Raw genomic sequence first — 18197 nt, 5'->3', positions numbered from 1 at the left:
TTGCAAGGGTAAAAACTTCTAAAGTACGATCTAGCATTTTTTTCTACACCTTCATAAACCTTTTTAAAGTAAGAGTGCTTTCAAACTTAAAAATATTAAGTTTGTTTTTGTCAATTAACAAAACGCAAAGTGGATGAACAAGAGAAATGTAAATCAAACTAATATTTGATGTAACTACCATTTTGCCATCAAAATCGCAACAAAGCACCAATTCTTCTGGGTTCACGGTTTTCAAGGAACTCTGCAAACAGGTTATTACAAACATTTTGGAGAACTAACCACAGATCTTCTGTAGACTTGTGCAAATAATTTAGTCTCTTCATATAATCCCTTACAGCCTCGATGATGATGAAAACAGGTCCATGGTGGCCTATTTCATCCCTTCAAGGACTGTAGTTGTGCTGCTGCAGAATATGGAGCCAATCAGATGCTTCCCTTTTGGCATTGCATAATGGATAAATATCTCCCTGTATTTCTAAGCATTGAGGACACCAAGGAAAGAACAACGTTGAGGACTAAAGACACAGAGGTCAGTCAAGAAAGTCAAGTGCAGCTGATGAAAGATCTGTCATGCTTGTGTCAAAATCAAGATGTCCAGCAGTGCCTTCAGCTCGGAATGGTGGGACCCAGTTACAACAATCTGCTGTGCAGCCACAATGGTTCTTCATGGATGCCAAGAACTATACCTTTGACATGGAAACAAGGCTAAGTGACTGAATTATGCACGAAAACATAGGAACTGGGGTGCGGTAAAATGGCAGCAGCTTTTCTGGGCTGAGGAGTCAAAATGAACAAAATATTGGCCTGTCACAGAAGGAAGGTTGCTCGACAAAAGGCTGCAGGGCGGTACAAAGATAAGTGTCTGCACAAACCGTGAAGCGATGTTACAAGTTTGGGGCTCCAATTCAGCAAACAGAGTCGGGTTTGGGTCAAGGCTAATTGTGTCCTTAATGCAGAGAAATAAAGGCCGATGCTTATTCATTATACAGTACATTAATGGAGGTGTCTGGATCCCTTTTTTTTTTTTTTTTTTTTTGCAGTCTGACAAATGACCCCAAACATACAGCAAATTTGTCATTAAGAACTCTCTCCAGCACAAAAAATATCGGCGTTCAGGAAGTATATGACCTCCACAGATCCCTGATCTCAACATCATGGAGTCTCTGTATTTAATTGGAAGTATCCAAAGGATTTGCACAATTCTACATTAATTGATCTGTGGTTAGTTCTCCAAGATGTTTAGAGCAGCCTCCTTAAAAAAGCTGTGCTCGTGTACCTAGAAGAATTGGTGCTGTTTTCAATGCAAAGGGTGTTTCACCTTCACAAATATGATGTCATTGGAATCACTGAAACTTGGTGGGACAATACACATGATTGGAATACAAGACTAGAAGGATACAACTTATTTGCAAGAAACAGACTTGATAAACGAGGAGGGGATGTCGCATTGTATGTTAGAAACGCGTATATCTGCACAGAGATTGAAGCTTCAGAGACTGGAAGTTCTGTGGAAACTGTTTGGGTAAGAATACAAGGACAGAACAATGGAAAGGACACCATTGTAGGCATTTACTACAGGCCGCCTGTGCACGCTGAAGATATGGATGAACTCTTTATGCATCAAATGGCCAAGTTCTCCAAAAAATATGACATAGTTGTCATGGGAGATTTCAACTATCCAGACATTTGTTGGGAATCTCTCTCAGGCAAAACTAACAGGTCAAGGAAATTCTTATCCTCTCTTGCTGACAACTTTATCTTCCAAAAGGTAGGGGAGAAAACAAGGGGAACTGCTACCTTGGATCTAATCCTTATAAACAGGGAGGAAATGGTTGAGGAGGTAAAAGTGGCTGGGACCCTAGGAGGTAGCGACCATGCTATTTTAGAATTTTGGATAACTAGAGGCGGAAGACCTGTGAAGACTCAGACGTCAAGGTTAGATTTCAGAAAGGCAGATTTTAAGGGATTCAGAAAGAGAATTGGAGGGATCCAATGGCTGGATATCCTTAAAGACAAAAATGTCCAGGAAGGATGGGAAATCTTGAAAAATGAAATTCTCAAAGCACAGTTGTTAACAATTCCGAAAAGAGGGAAGAATAGGAAGCATTTAAGGAAACCAGGATGGATGAACACAGAACTTAAGCACATGCTAAAAAGGAAGAAAAAAATGTTTATAAAATGGAAAGAGGGAGGCATATCTAAAGAAGAATATAATGCTGTCTGCAGAACCTGCAGGGCACAAATTAGATTAGCTAAAGCTGAAAATGAATTGAGGCTTGCAAGAGATGTCAAAAGCAATAATAAAGGATTTTGGGGATATGTCAAAAGTAAAAGAAAAGTCAAAGATGCTATAGGATTTTTACAGGATGAAAATGATGAAATGGTAAGACAGGATGTTGAGAAGGCTGAACTTTTAAATTCCTATTTTGCATCTGTTTTCTCTCAGAAAGGAAATGTAACATCAACTGTTCTTCACTGTCCTATTAAGGGAATAGAAGAATCCAGGATATCTATAAACAGAAAGATAGTGAGGAAACACTTAGCTAACCTAAATGAATTCAAGTCTCCAGGTCCAGATGAATTACACCCCAGAGTACTGAAGGAGATAGCAGAAGAAGTTTTTGAACCCCTCTCCATAATCTTTGAAAATTCTTGGAGAACAGGAGAAGTCCCAGAAGACTGGAGAAGAGCAAATGTTGTTCCTATCTTCAAAAAGGGGAAGAAGGTGGACCCAGGCAACTATAGGCCGGTGAGTCTGACTTCTATAACAGGAAAGATCTTTGAACAAATTATTAAACAACATGTATGTCAATACCTGGATAAGAATGAAGTGATTAAACAGAGTCAGCATGGGTTTGTAACTAATAAGTCATGTCAGACTAACTTAATTTCCTTCTATGACGGTATCACTGATTGGGTGGATCAAGTAAACGCTGTAGATATAGTATATCTTGACTTCAGCAAAGCATTTGACAAAGTCTCTCATACAATCCTTATTGAAAAAATGACTAAGTATGGAATGGACAAGGCAACTGTTAGGTGGATTCATAACTGGCTTAGTGATTGGACCCAAAGAGTGGTCGTAAATGGCTGCACATCCAGTTGGAAGAATGTCTCAAGTGGGGTACCACAGGGCTCTGTCCTGGGCCCTGTATTGTTCAACATCTTTATCAACGATTTAGATGAAGGAATTGAGGGTAAACTGATTAAATTTGCTGATGACACAAAGCTAGGAGGGATAGCTAATACTAGACAAGAGAGAGAGAGGATTCAAAAAGATTTAAATAAACTGGAGAAGTGGGCAGCAACTAACAGAATGGTTTTTAACAGGGAGAAATGCAAAGTACTACATCTGGGCAATAAAAATGAAAAAAGCATATACAGAATGGGAGGAATAGGGCTTAGTGACAGCACATGTGAAAAAGACTTGGGTATACTAATAGATCACAGACTGAATATGAGTCAACAATGTGATGCAGCAGCAAAAAAGGCAAATGCAATTCTAGGATGTATTAACAGAAGCATACAGTCTAGATCACGTGAAGTCATTATTTCCCTCTACTCCTCTTTGGTCAGACCTCATCTGGAATATTGTGTCCAGTTTTGGGCACCACATTTTAAAAAAGACATCAACAAACTGGAGCAAGTTCAGAAAAGAGCGACCAGAATGGTGATCGGTCTGCAAACCCTGTCTGATGAGGAAAGGTTGCAGGATTTGGGATTGTTTAGTTTGCAAAAGAGAAGACTGAGAGGAGACTTAATAGCTGTCTACAAGTATCTAAAGGGCTGTCACATTGTAGAAGGATCAACTTTATTCTCATTTGCACAAGGAAAGACTAGAAGCAATGGGATGAAACTGAATGGGAGGAGACACAGATTAGATATTAGAAAAAACTTTTTGACAGTTAGAGTGATCAATGAGTGGAACAGGCTGCCACGAGAAGTGGTGAGTTCTCCTTCAATGGAAGTCTTCAAACAGAGGCTGGACAGGCATCTGACTGGGATGATTTAGCGAATCCTGCTTTGAGCAGGGGGTTGGACCAGATGGCCCAGGATGTCCCTTCCAACTCTACGATTCTATTCTATTCTAACTTCTCAGCACATGACATGTAGTGTGCGCCTGCAGGGGTTAATTTATTTCCTTGCACTCAACCTCTGTTCTAGGCTATAAAGCGAGCATAAATCACACTCTGACACACTCAGCACACACCAGTTTTTACGCTGCCACCACTCATCAAACACACGGGTGATGAGTCCCCAAAATATGTTACGGTCAGAAAATCAAAAGGTCACACACTCTCTGAAGAGCTACTGGATTCTTTTAGGGCATAAAAGGTCAAACATATTACGGATTATAGCCTTTTAATATAAAAATATACTGTGCTTACAATATATTAGGAAGTAAAAAACACACACAAATATGCTTAACAGTTATAAAATAAAAAGGATAAATAGCAGAAATAATTTAATGTTTCCTTCTACAGTTAGTCTGTTTTCCTGAGGGAAGGAGAAATGAATTACGGATCACATCAGCCTTTAGGCTGCCCTCACATGTGAACACTTCTCTTTGTGTAACCCAGCTTTTTATAGTCCACACCATAGGCTCATCTTTCCAGCATGACCTGGATTGCTCTATCTAAACGATGCTGTGTGTGTGAATGGATGATGAGCCACGTTGTGCTCTTTCAAATACCTGTGTCTTCGCTATCCAGACAATAGGAAGTATTCCTTCTAGTACAGATCATTTGCTACCCCCCTTTCCAGGATGTCTATTTTCCTAACCTGCACTATTTTGTTATATTACAGATGCAGCCTGTTACTGCACATCCTGGATTGGTGGCATCGTTGGGTCCAGATAATCCAGATCTTCCAATTCTTGCTGTTTCATGCTTGCCTCAAGCTCCCATTTCAGCAACTCACACTGAGATAGCTGTTCCTCCCTTGCCACAGACCTCACCATCTCTTGGAATTTCCTTGAATGGTGATCAAACCATAACTGCTTGTGCTGGACCCCAGCTATCAATGCTTTCTGCTCCAGACCAGCATTTTGGCTCCATACTGCACAGACCTGATCCTAGATCCCAGTCTGCGACTGAAGCCTTGGCTGACAGTGTGTTCATCAAGCCTACTGCGCTACTACAGAGGTCAACATCTACTCTTCATGGCTCACCAAAACCTTTGTAAGTTCATTACATTATTAAAAGAATGACGCGTTCTCTTTATTTTTAATGTTGAAATTCATTATTTATTTATTTCAAGGGGTCCCAATTACAGTATCCTAAAATTACAGCCTGGAGTGAGAGAAAGTAAGTTTTGTCTCTGTACTCAATTTCTTTCATTTGTCGTTTTTGTGCGAATGGTAAAATCTGTCTTCTTGAATACTTCTGTTTATCAGTTTGTTTTCCAGAAAGTTAGGTTTTCCAAATAATTCTGTAATGCATCTTGTTATTTATTTTGTAGATACTATGATGGGAAATTTGTCTGGTTTAGCAAATACATCGCATGTCACTCCTAACACATCACTAGGATTTGTGCAAGCAACGCCATCCAAAGTCCTTCCATCACCCACTGTTAACACAAAGGAAGCATTGGGTAAGAAAGCGTTACGGAGAAGAGCCAGACTGACTTTGCTTTTCTCCTTATATTGCTTGCAAACATGAGAATTGAGCAACACCTAACCTAAATAATTTGACATGTGGGAAAACTCAGCTAAATGGCAGCTATTTTAAGGGGGTTCCCAATTTCACACATCAGTGAGCCAAGAGTTTGAACTTTTTTTTTTTTTTTTTTGGGGGGGGGGGGGTAAAAATAATTGCAAAACCAACCTTAAGAACGCTACTTTCACACTAGCGGTTCCTGGAGCTGCGGAGGGATGCGCACGGCTGCCGTGAAGCTCCGCCCACGGCCGGACCTCCTCCGGTCAGCTCCGCTTATGGGCGCATGACGCTGCATGCGCCCTGCATACCTTATCTTTAGCATTGGGTATGCAGGCCGTGCGCAGGTATGCTTTTGCCGGCGCATGCGTCCTTTTGACGGTGCGCTGGCCACACCAAAATGCAACACGATGCGTTTGGCGCAGGTCGGCGCACCGTCAAAAGGATGCATGCGCCAGTGAAAGCATACCTGCGCACGGCCTGCGTACCCAATGCTAAAGATAGGGTACGCAGGTCGCATGCAGCGTCATGCGCCCATAGACGGAGCTGACCGGAGGAGGGACGGCCGTGGGCGGGAGCTTCACGGCGGCCATGCGCATCCTTCCGCAGCTCCAGGAAACGGTAGTGTGAAAGTAGCCTAACTGACTGCTGCTTTCACGCTACTGATGTTCAGGGCCATGGCTGCAGCGGTGACATAACATCTACTACTGCACCTACCCGCTCCAGCCAAGCGATGGCTCGGCAGTCTGAAGGTCTTCCCTGCATGGTCAGCACGGTGGCTCAGTGGCTAGCATTGCAGCCTTGTAGCGCTGGAGTCCTGGGTTAGAATCCCACCAAGGACAACATCTGCAAGGAGTTTGTATGTTCTCCCCGTGTTTCCTCCGGGTACTCCGGTTTCCTCCCACATTCCAAAGACATACTGCTAGGGAATGATTGTGAGCCCTATCAGGGACAGTGATGATAATGTGTGCAAACTGTAAAGCGCTGCGGAATATGTTAGCGCTATATAAAAATAAAGATTATTATTATGGTCGCTGACTTTATTGATTGCCTGCACAGTGCTGTTAATGTGGTGATATCGATGCTGGCATGCTAAAACAAAAATGATATTGGAGAGATGGTGCTGATGTGGCAGTCAGGCTGATGTTATTGTTTTTAGGCCGTTCACCAGCATAACAGAAATGCCAGTTTAAAAATAGTAATATGTTGTTTTATGTACAATACACTGATGTTTTTTTTACTGGGGTGCCCAACAGTCCATTCCTCTAAACCCATCGCCCTTCCCAGCATTCTATAAACAGAACAGCCTTACACTCCATTTTCTCATCTTTACGTAATGTGAACATTTGTTATCTGCAGGTTTCATAATGGACATCTTCCAGACTTCCACCGTTCCTGATGATGAAGAGGATGACCATCAGTGTGAAGTTACTGATCCAACAAAGCCAGATATTGAGACATTGTGTCGAAATGAAAGTAAGTTTTGTGACAACTGCTAAGATTGCCAGTAGCCTGTATTTATTACAAATCCGACAGTGCAGGTCTACACATCACGGCCACCTGCCCACCCACATACTGGTGACTTTCCACATTAGCAGAGAATGTACGATAATTATGTAATCAAGTCCTCCTTATCCAGGTATAAAATGCACTGGTCTCCAGCCTTTCTCTCTTTGAGGCACATTTAGCTCTGAGAGATGCTCATGAGCCACATCCAGAGCTCCCCAAAAGAGATGCCCAAAGCCCCCTATTACTGTTATAATGATAGCCAAAGCTCTCCTGCCATTCTGATCTATAGGCCGTATTCTTACATCTGGTGGTTACCACTTTCCATCCATTGTGTGGAGCCTTCCTCCATACTATCACACCCAGCTTCCATCAGCCCTGTAACTGGCAGTGTTCTCCTATTACCGCCACATCTAGTATATGTGCATCCAGAACAGCTGGTCAGTGCAAGGCTACTCCCAGAAGTCACCATCGGGAGACTGCCAGTTTGGTGGTTTGGCAAACATCTATGTATAGTAGACGACCACGAGTCACATCATGGGCCTGCGAGCCTAATATAACTTGCAAGCCACCGGTTGGACACCCATGATATAAAGCATAACTGACCAAGCTAAAGCCACTTGTATGGAGTCCAGAGATGGCAGATGTTCTCTTCAGCCTCTTGTCTTGTTGGTAACATTTAAGCCATTTTTTATTCATTTACTCTTACGATGTTCTTTACAGGCACTACAAAGTCAACCGGATGCGGTCTCCTGGAAGTGCACAGTACGGCTGTTTCATTGCCTTCACCGTTTTGTATCTTTGAAGATGATGCAGCTAAAAGAAACGGGTGAGTTCTGAGATCACAAAACTGATTTACATTTTTAAACATTCACTTAGCTGATCAATCTGAACAAATCGCAAGTCTTCTAGTTCCTATCTGTGCCTTTCTGTCGCTCTCCCCGTGCTGTCTCACCTCCCTCCCTTCCCACGCTCTCATTACATTAATACCCATTTCCTTTCTTTTTCAGCACTACTCATTTGAAGCCAGTAGAATCCAGAACATTTGGAGAGTGTTCAGTCCTCAAGCCGGCTCCTGAAAATGTAATTGTTTGCACCATTTGTTAACATAATTGTCATTCAGATTCATAATTATTGCTGGTCATCAACTGCTCTCTTGGGGTGCGGCCTAAAAGTGTCTACATTAAATGTTCAACAAAGTTAGTTGTATTCACTAAAAATCTGCAAAAAGTTTTTTTCAGCTTTTTTATGTATCGCCTTCTATGGCAGAAAAAAAAGAGAATTGACAGATTTAGAAAAAAAAGTGCGTTTCTGAAATTCAGTCGGAAAATAAAAAAGCAGCTTTTAACCCCTTCACGACCTTGGGATTCTATGTTTTTGTTTCTGGTTTTTTGCTTTCCTTCTTCCCAGAGCCATAACTTTTTTTAATTATTTTTTTTTTTTTCATGAATATGGCCGATTGATTTTACGATCGTCTAGTCTAAAGGAAAACGGAGGAAAAAATTCCAAGTGTGGTGAAATTGCAAAAAGTGCAATTCCACAATTGGGTTTTTTTTTTTTTTTTTGACCATGTTCACTAAATGCCATTATGATTCTCCAGGTCGTTACGATTTCATAGACACCAAACATGTATAGATTATTTTTCTTATTTGTGTAGTGAAACAAAAATTCCTAATGTTTTGTGTTAAAACCAAAAAACACAGTAGATATGAGGTTTTGATTGCCTGTAATGCATTTTATTGCAATACTGCGACAACTGAAAAACCTTAAAGGGAATCTGTCACCCTATTTTTCGCCTATGAGCTGCCGGCACCGACATCCGTGGCTTATCTACAGCATTACAGAATGCTGTAGATAAGATGCTGATGTCGGTGCCGGCAGCTGATAGGCGAAAAATAGGGTGACAGATTCCCTTTAATCCTGGTTCTTGATTTTTTTTTTTTTCTCGTTTTGCTGTTTACTCAGCAGATTATTTATATTTATAGCTTGATAAATTGGGCATTTCTAAACACGGCGATACCAAATATGTAGGGAGGGGTTTAATTTTTATTTTGAATAGGGCAAAATGGGGGAGATTTGAACCTTTTTATATTAGAAAAAAAAGGTTTGTTTTTTTTTTTTAACTTTTTACTAACTTCAGTAGTCTGCTCAGGAGACTTGAAGCTGTGATCTTCCGATCGCTTGTGCTACACATAGAAGGGCTTCAGCCCGATGTGTAGCAAAAATCATCACCTGCTATCAATGTCGGCAACGGGCCAACGTCCATAGCAGATCAGCAATGATGAGCACAGCTGAATTCTGCAGATCCCTGGTGGTCATGCAAACCTGTCAGTGCCCTGCAATCATGTGACATGGGTGGGATTAGTGAAGCGCACACAGTAAGTGCGAGTTAAATGCCGCTAAAATCAGCTGTCATGTGCCGGAAAAGACGCAGACTCAGAGTGGGGGACCGCATCAAAGGGAGAGACGCGATATATGACAAGTAAATATAATAAGCTGCTAAAACTCTGAACGTGAGCATAGTCTTACAGTTGCCTAACGTGAAAGATTATTTATATATAGATATAGATAGATATAGATATATATATATATTATTTTACACTGCCGCTCAAAAGTTTAGGGTCACTTAGAAATTTCCTTATTTTTGAAAGAAAAGCAGTTTCTCCCAATGAAGCTACCGTTAAATGATTCAGAAATACACTCTATACATTGTTAATGTGGTAAATGACTATTCTAGCTGCAAACGTCTGGTTTGTAATGCAATATCTTCATAGGTGTATAGAGGCCCATTTCCAACAACCATCACTCCAGTGTTCTTATGGTACTTTGTCTTTCATAACTGTAAGAAGGCTAATGGATGGTTATAATATCCTTGAAAACCCTTGTGCCAGTGTGCTAGCACAGCTGAAAACAGTTTGACTGATTAGAGAAGCTATATACCTGACCTTCCTTTGAGCTAGTTGAGAATCTGGAGCATTACATTTGTTGGTTCCATTAAATTCTCAAATTGGCCAGAAAAAAAGAACTTTCATGTGAAACTCGACAGTCTATTCTTGTTCTTAGAAATGAAGGCTATTCCATGTGAGAAATTGCAAAGAAAATGAAGATTTCCTACAACGGTGTGTACTACTCCCTTCAGAGGAGAGCACAAACAGGCTCTAACCAGAGTAGAGAGAGAAGTGGGAGGCCCCACTGCACAACTGAGCAACAAGACAAGTACATTAGAGTCTGTAGTTTGAGAAATTGACACCTTACATGTCATCAGCTGGCAGCTTCATTAAATAGTACACGCAAAACGCCAGTGTCAATATCTACAGTGAAGAGGTGACTCCGGGATGCAGGCCTTCAGGACAGAGTGGCAAAGAAAAGCCATATCTGAGACTGGCTAATAAAAGGAAAAGATTTATATGGGCAAAAGAACACAGACATTAGACAGAGGAAAATTAGTAAAAAGTGTTATGGACAGATGAATCCAAGTTTGAGGTGTTTAGATCACACAGAAGAATATTTGAGACGCAGAACAACTGAAAAGATGCTAGAAGAGTGCCTGACGCCATCTGTCAAGCATGGTGGAGGTAATGTGATGGTCTAGGGTTGCTTTGGTGCTGGTAAAGTGGGAGATTTGTACAAGGTGAAGTGGATTTTGAATAAGGAAGGCTATCACTCCATTTTGCAAAGCCATGCCATACCCTGTGGACAGAGATTGATTGGAGCCAATTTCATCCTACAACAGGACAATGACCCAAAGCACACCTCCAAATTATGCAAGAACTATTTAGGGAAGAAGCAGGCAGCTGGTATTCTATCTGTAATGGAGTGGTCAGCGCAGTCACCAGATCTCAACCCCATTGAGCTGTTGTGGGAGCAGCTTGACTGTATTGTACGCAAAAAGCGCCCATCAAGCCAAACCAACTTGTGGGAGGGGCTTCTGGAAGCATGGGGTGAAATTTCTCCAGATTACCTCAGCAAATTAACTGCTTGAATGCCAAACGTCTGCTATGCTGTAATTGCTGCAAAGGAAGCATTCTTTGACGAAAGCTTAGTTTAAAGGTGAAAATTATTATTTCAAATAAAAATCTTTTTTTCGAACCTTGTTCGAAAACTTGGACTAGATTTTAAGTTCATTTGGAAACTCAATTGAATAATAAAAGTGTGAGTTTTCATGGAAAACATAAAATTGTCTGGTTGACCCCAAACTTTTGAACGGTAGTGTGTGTCTGATCATTTCTGCTATACATAACAGGGGTTCAGCACTGCTATGTATACCAAAAATCACTATCTGCTATGAGCATCTGCCACCGGCCAGCATTCACAGGAATATCATAGTCAAAGGCACAGTGGCTCTTCTGGAGACCCGAAACTGTCATGACAACCCATCGATGCCCCGGGATCATGTGACGGGTGCCAATGGGTGGGACTTGTGGCCCACTTCACACTGGCATATGTTAAATGCCAAAGGATCCTGATGCTGCCATCTTGGTGCTCCTGGTAAGCCCAACTATAGGTTGAGTTTCACAGGAATCAAAGTTGTTCACTAAATGCGTCACTACCATCTGGTCTACAAAAAAATAATAGAATTAACCCGCAGTAAAGAGAAAAAATATAAACACAAATTGCATTTTTTCAACCCACATAAAAAAAGGTAATTAAAAAATATCAAATGTATGAACATAAAATTATCAATGAAACAGTCAGCTTGAGATGCAACAAACAGGCCCTCGCCCTCCTATAGCTCAATAACAGGAAAGTAAAAACATTTTATGGATCGTGGGACATAGTAAAGAATTAAACTGACTTGGAGAATCGTGCTTCCAGGCCATTTTTACCCTAGAATAAGCACTGTTTAAACCAGAAAAACTATTGCAGAGTTGCAGTTTTTTTTTTCATCCCAAAACTTTTGCGCGAGACGGTGTTGCTGACTGGAGTAACATTTCTGTCATTGGTCACTCCACTGATGCACCAATTTAATTAAGTGCCGTGTGCCTCTTAGTGATTTCGGCTCATCTTATTCCTGCACAACCCTTACTAGCGCTGGAATAAAAAACGCCAGTGTTAATGCATGTGAGCCAGTGTGTTCCCAGGACAGTAGACTTTCTGCAGCATGCTCTTCGTGAAACATGTAAGTGGGTGCTCCTTCTGATTGGTACCCTGAATGTGTTTGGGCTTATGGTAGATGATGCTTACCATGCCTCTATCCGCGAACCATGTAACTGCATGGATGCTTTTTGTTATAGGGCTCTGCTAGAGCGGCTACCTAACAAAATGGATTTGGTTGTCCCAACAAACACCCCAAATCTTCGATACTTTGGCAACTCTACTCTTTACTTATGGTAGTGTTAGCTGCAGCTGCTCGCCTCATGTTTTGAGCAATGAAAGCTGTTACTATCTGTTAGGGTATGTTTCCACAGTCAGGATTCTGAGCGCTTTGGAAGCAGCAGACACCCACCCAAAGCGCTGCCCCTTTTTCTACGTGCGGTGATTCCGCATGTGTTCATTGAACCATGTGGAATCACCGCATCCTATACATAGACTGGGTTATTTATCTTGCGGAGACTGGGCGGCTATGCAAGATAAATAGACATGCTGCGATCTATAAAGACGTGCCGCATGTCCGGTTACGTAGGTCTGCCACCTGCGGGTTTGTACACATAGTGGAGATGGGTTTTCATTAAAAGAAAGGGAGGGAAAAAAAATAGAAAATCACCTGGTCTGGAATGGGTTAATTGTAAGATAACTAGGCAATCCAAATCAACTTCCTTGTAAGAAATTCCTTAGCAAGAAAAAACAAAATTGATTTTTTTTTTCTTCTCCGTTACAGTATGACGTAAGGATGGCTGAATCGCTGGTAAAAGATTGTACCATATGGGCTGCACGATGTAACAAAACTCTGGCCTCCAGTCCAAACAGTACAAGGGACTTTCTACTTGCAGCTCAACTTGCATCAACTCCTGCCAGCAACAAACAGCCCGAGCTTCCTTGGAAGATTTTGGAAGACAAAGGTAGAATTGATGGCCTCCTGCCACTTATTATGCAGCTTATTTTATTGATGTATGCCACTAGGGAGAAAGACAGGCGAACGGCATCAAGACAATGTTCAATGTCCATTTCCAGACCAAATCCCATTACGCTGAAATCAATCGGTATTCCGCAACCGGTAATTGGTGCTCAGCATGAAAAAAAAACAAGTAAATGCTCAAATTCCAGAAGCAAACGCAAAAATACGACAGTCACTGGATTGCTGTAAAACCAATGTCCTTTAATCTACCATCAAGGGTTAAGACAAGGTGCTCAAAAAGCGACGGCATTTGGAATTTGGACTTTTATTGATGTGCTGTAGCATAGACTTGTTGTGATGACGTTTTCTAGAGTACTGTTATTTCCAATATCGCTTCATTTGAATGCACACAAGGGATTTTATGATGGCACATGACATGCTGTCTCCTTCCTAATCTACCTGCAGCATTGTCTAACTAAAGCTCTTTTGGTAAATTTCCTCCACTCCAGGATCGATGCTCCCATGATCTTCCTGTGTACACTGACACTACAAAGCCCATTAATTGGCTGTACTGGTCACATGCATGTTTTGTTTTTTTAAACAAAGACCACTAGAGCTGGACAACCCCTTCCTGATGTGCAACATGCTTGTATGTAGTTGACCAGATGTGGATGTATGGGGCTTGCCCAGGAGCGTGAGCCTGCACCATGCCCAGTAGATCTCAACTGTGTTTTAAAGCCGAAATCTGCATGTAACATTGATTTGGAGCTGATCAACGATTGGTGCTGTCAACCCATTAAACGCTGGTGTCACACTACTATTTACAGAGCGCAGTCCCGGAATGCTTTCTTGGCTGCTCTATTGATATGCATGTGAATGTGAGCCCTGAACCAGAATTTCCAGTCCTCGATCACGTGATCGCCGTTATTCAGTGAATAATGGCGATCACGAACAAAAAAGTGTGCCTGCTGTTAAGATTACTTCTCTCTCTTCTGACTTAATATACATGTCAGAGAAGAGAGAAAGGATGCCACCTCCTCACCCAGTCCCCCCCCTTTCCCCGATACCTCTACCATCCCTGGTCCATCCTGATGCGGCTCACCGCATCATCTGACATTAACCACCGATGGCCTGAAAGAAAAAAAAGTTTTACTCTGAGAAGCCAGATCTGCCACAGATCCAAAAATGGATCGTGACAGATTCTATTAGGCAACGAGGGGTCCGGAATATAAAATACGGTCCTGAGCGAGTAGCTGGTGAGTTGCACAGATTTCCATTCAATCCCTTATACTAGCATATTGAACTGATATACTTTTAACATCTGTGTCCCAGTTTGTCATCTTGGTAGGAGGTGTAAACAGTTGCACTAATCTGAATTAAACCATTGTAAGTCCAGTGTCTGGAGTGTCAAGATGGACTGGTCGACTTTTTAGCTTGGTATAATATCTAGGTACCAGTTATTCTTCTAGTCATCCTTCCTGAAGCACTATCCGTTATTCTAAAATATTCTTGAGAACATTCTTCAGGTGTAAGGGAGCAAGCACCCCTGTAAGGCTAGTTTCACACTAGCATTTTTTAGCGCTGCACTTCGTGCGCAATAGAATCGCATGCAAAAAACGCATCATGCGTTTTGTATGCGTTTGCTTTTTTTTTTTAGGCACATGCCGTTTAACCAGTTTCTAGCCATATTAACTCTTAAAACGCCTGTGTTCCCATAGACTGTAATGTGATTTTTTTTTTGCGCATTCCGTGCGCAAGCGTGAGCATGCGGTTTTTTTTTAGACCGGTCGAACGGACCAAAAATGCAACAGGTTGCGTCTGGCGCGCCTAGGCGCACACTACAAAAACGCATGCGCACGAAAACGCATACGAACGCTTGCATACGCTAGTCTATGCGCCCCCATGTTAAAGATAGGGGCGCATGCGCATGAACGCGCACGAAGCGCAGCGCTAAAAATCACTAGTGTGAAACCAGCCTAAGATCTATTGGAGGATTTCTTGGTCGTCTTCGTTCATGTCATGGGTGAGGGGAAAAATGATAATTACTTCTAACTTTGATTTTCCTTAAACCCATGACAGCACCCCTATTTATTCCCTCCCTGTGACTTACGGTTGGTGGTGGTTCTGAATCTTCTCTTCTCACAAAGTAGTATGGGCTTGAGTGAATTTACAGTATTTTTTGGATTATAAGACGCACTTTTTTTCCGCCAAACTTGGGGGGAAAATGGGGGTGCGTCTTATAATGCGTATATACCTTATCGGTGCGCCGCTGCCCTGTGTCCGGTGCTGGCGCTGCCTGTGTCCGGCAGTGCTGTGGGGGGCTCTGTGGACCTTTTGTGAAAGGCCAGAGCCCCCGGCAGTTCCATGGTTTCCTGTGCGGTGGACTCCAAGAAAATGGTCTCCGGGGGGCTGCGCAGATGGAGATCTTGGCACCAAGATCTCAGGAGATGAGATCTCAGCGCTGAGATCTCATCTCCTGCGATCTTGGTGCCAACATCTCCATCTGCGCATGCGCCGCCCCCCTGCGGCCATTTTCTCGGAGTCCAGGACGTAGCAGTGTTCTGGATCTAGCGTATTTCTGTTGCGTCCAAAGTGTTCTAAATCCAGATAAATCCGCATGTGTTCACTGATTAAGGCGGATTTACCGCATCCAATACATTCTATTGTGGAAATTCCTATTGTGGAGACTAGCAGCTACATTTAAGGTAATTTATATCTCTATGCCTCGGTGCTCTGATTACTACCATGATGCAAGCTAACTAGTAAAATTCAATATCCATTAGGCACCTTTTATGCGGCTTTTTTATTACCATTGTGCAGTTTATATATGCCCTATAATTTATAATATGACTGTTGACTCTGTTTACTTGGTCCATCCCTTGCTGTGAGGGCTTATTTGTTATTATATAACACATTAACTCCTTGTGGATCTAGCCCGCCCTTTTCTATGAGGGTTTATGTATGCCCATGTCTTTAAATCACCATTTTTATATCTGCTCTCTATTTATCAATAATGTTTTTTTGCATTTTCATTAACTGATGTTTGAATTGTCCTCTGTTGGATCATTTCCTTCTCCCCCTGTGGCAATTCGTCTTGATTATTTGTCCATTTATATATTTTTTCAATGCCTGATTTGATTTTGGCTAATAATGATATACTATATCATTTCATTTTCATGACTCATAGCTAATACATTGATATCTAGATGTCTGTCATGTATTACTAGTGTCATATAGAGGCATAGTGGGCATGGGATTTCTATAAATGAATTGCGTGGGAAGGGAGGTTTTTTTTTTTTGTTTTTTTTTATAATTTTGTATGGTAAAATGATTATGGGATTCAAAACAACCCGTCTTGTATAAAAATCAAGCCCTCATATGACTATGTCGATGAAAGAAAAGTTACAGCTCCTGGAACACAGGGAGCACAAAAAAATGCTCAATCGTGTCGGGGTTCACTTGACCGCTCAAAAATGCACTCAAGTACATCTGTTAAACCAAACCTCTTTCATTCCTCTGGGTTTCCAGTAACTTGCTACTTTCACTTTTCTAAGAATCTAAAAACTGGGGAAAATTCTAGTCTGATCAATGTATTTTGAAATCATTTTGGTTAAGGGGAGAATATTAGACTATTAGAAGACTTGTAATTCCTGCTAAAACATGTGTATTTCAAAACCTTCAGAAAATGCAGTGACACCGGATGATGGATGTAACGTGGGTTTAGACGATTCTGAGGAAAATATTGTACAGGCACACAAAAAAAAGAAACTAAGGTATAAAATACTGGTTTACGTTTGCATATATAATTTGCTTGTATCTCTATGTAAATACAGTGGCACATAAAAGTTAAGGCACCCCTGGTCAAAATTACTGTTATTGTGAACGGTTAAGCAAGTTGAAGATGAAGCAATCTGTAAAAGGCATAACGTTAAAGATGACACATTTACTGCATGGCTAGTACCTAATAGCACCCCCTTTTGAAAGCATCATGGCTTGTATACCTTTTTTGTGGCCAATCAAGAGTCTTTCAATTCTTGTTTGAGGGATTTTCATCCATTCTTCCTTGGAAAATCCTTCCAGTTCTGTGAGATTCCTGTATTGCCTTGCATGCACTTTGACGTCTAGCCACAGATTTTCAATCATGTTCAGATCCAGGGGACTGTGAGGGCCATTGTAAAACCTTCAGCTTGTGTATTTTGGGGTAGTCTATTGTGGCTTTTGACGTGTGTTTAGGATCACTTTCCATTTGTAGAAGCCATCCTCTTTTCAACTTCAGCTATTTTACAGTTGGTGTTATGTTTGCATCAAAAAATTTTTGACATTTCATTAAACCCATTCACTCTTCCTTCTACCCATGAGATATTCCCTGTGCCATTAGCTGCAGCACAACCCCGAAGCATCACTGATCCTCCCCCATGCTTAATGTTTAGCGAGATGCTCTTTTTCTGAAATTCTGTGCCTTTTTTCTCCACACATACTTTTTGATCATTGTGGCAATAGAGTTCTATTGTAACCTCATAGGTCCACAGGACTTGTTTCTAAAATGCATTAGGCTTGTTAAGGTTTTATTTTGCATACTAATGGCACTGAATTTTATGGTGAGGATGCAGGAGAGGTTTTTTTCTGATGACACTTCTATGAAGGCCATACAACTCCATTGTCTGTTAAATCTTCCAGATAGTATTTTGCAGTCAAGGGGGAGGAGGGGTTCTGATTTGCCTCTCTAGCAATCCTATGAGAGGCTTGAAATTTTGCTTGGTCTTCTAGAGCTTATTAGAGGCGGTTGGCTCTTTATAAAGCTGGGAAATTTGCATCACCTGGCCATTCCTAACAATGATAGTCAACAAGCCATAGCCCTAACAAGCTAGCTAATTTAAAGTCTGCATCCCTGGTCAGTTATCTAACCACACAGATCTCCAAGGGTGTCTAAACTTTTGCATTGGCCCATTTTACTTTTTGTAATTTTTAAAATAAAAAAAAATATATCATATTTTTCGGATTTTAAGATGCACTTTTCCCCCAAATTTTTTGGGGGAAAGTGG

General features: G+C 41.4%; 1 protein-coding gene across 3 annotated transcripts in view; it reads left to right on the top strand.

The window, feature by feature from the left end:
* The window catches only part of BUB1 (BUB1 mitotic checkpoint serine/threonine kinase), a 131633-nt gene that overhangs the window by 70170 nt on the left and 43266 nt on the right, over positions 1–18197 (top strand). For all 3 annotated transcript variants that reach the window (XM_073557720.1, XM_073557719.1, XM_073557718.1), the window contains exons 7-14: positions 4807–5180; positions 5260–5306; positions 5461–5592; positions 7014–7130; positions 7884–7989; positions 8171–8243; positions 12979–13159; positions 16838–16928. In XM_073557720.1, coding sequence (XP_073413821.1) covers positions 4807–5180; positions 5260–5306; positions 5461–5592; positions 7014–7130; positions 7884–7989; positions 8171–8243; positions 12979–13159; positions 16838–16928 — 1121 coding nt within the window. The remainder of the gene's footprint in view (positions 1–4806; positions 5181–5259; positions 5307–5460; positions 5593–7013; positions 7131–7883; positions 7990–8170; positions 8244–12978; positions 13160–16837; positions 16929–18197) is intronic.

Source organism: Dendrobates tinctorius, unplaced genomic scaffold, assembly GCF_039654945.1.
Source record: "Dendrobates tinctorius isolate UK_male_01 unplaced genomic scaffold, ASM3965494v1 ptg000250l, whole genome shotgun sequence".
Taxonomy (NCBI): Eukaryota; Metazoa; Chordata; class Amphibia; order Anura; family Dendrobatidae; genus Dendrobates; species Dendrobates tinctorius.
Note: the sequence above shows the minus strand (reverse complement) of the source record. Positions and strands in the feature narration are given on the sequence as shown.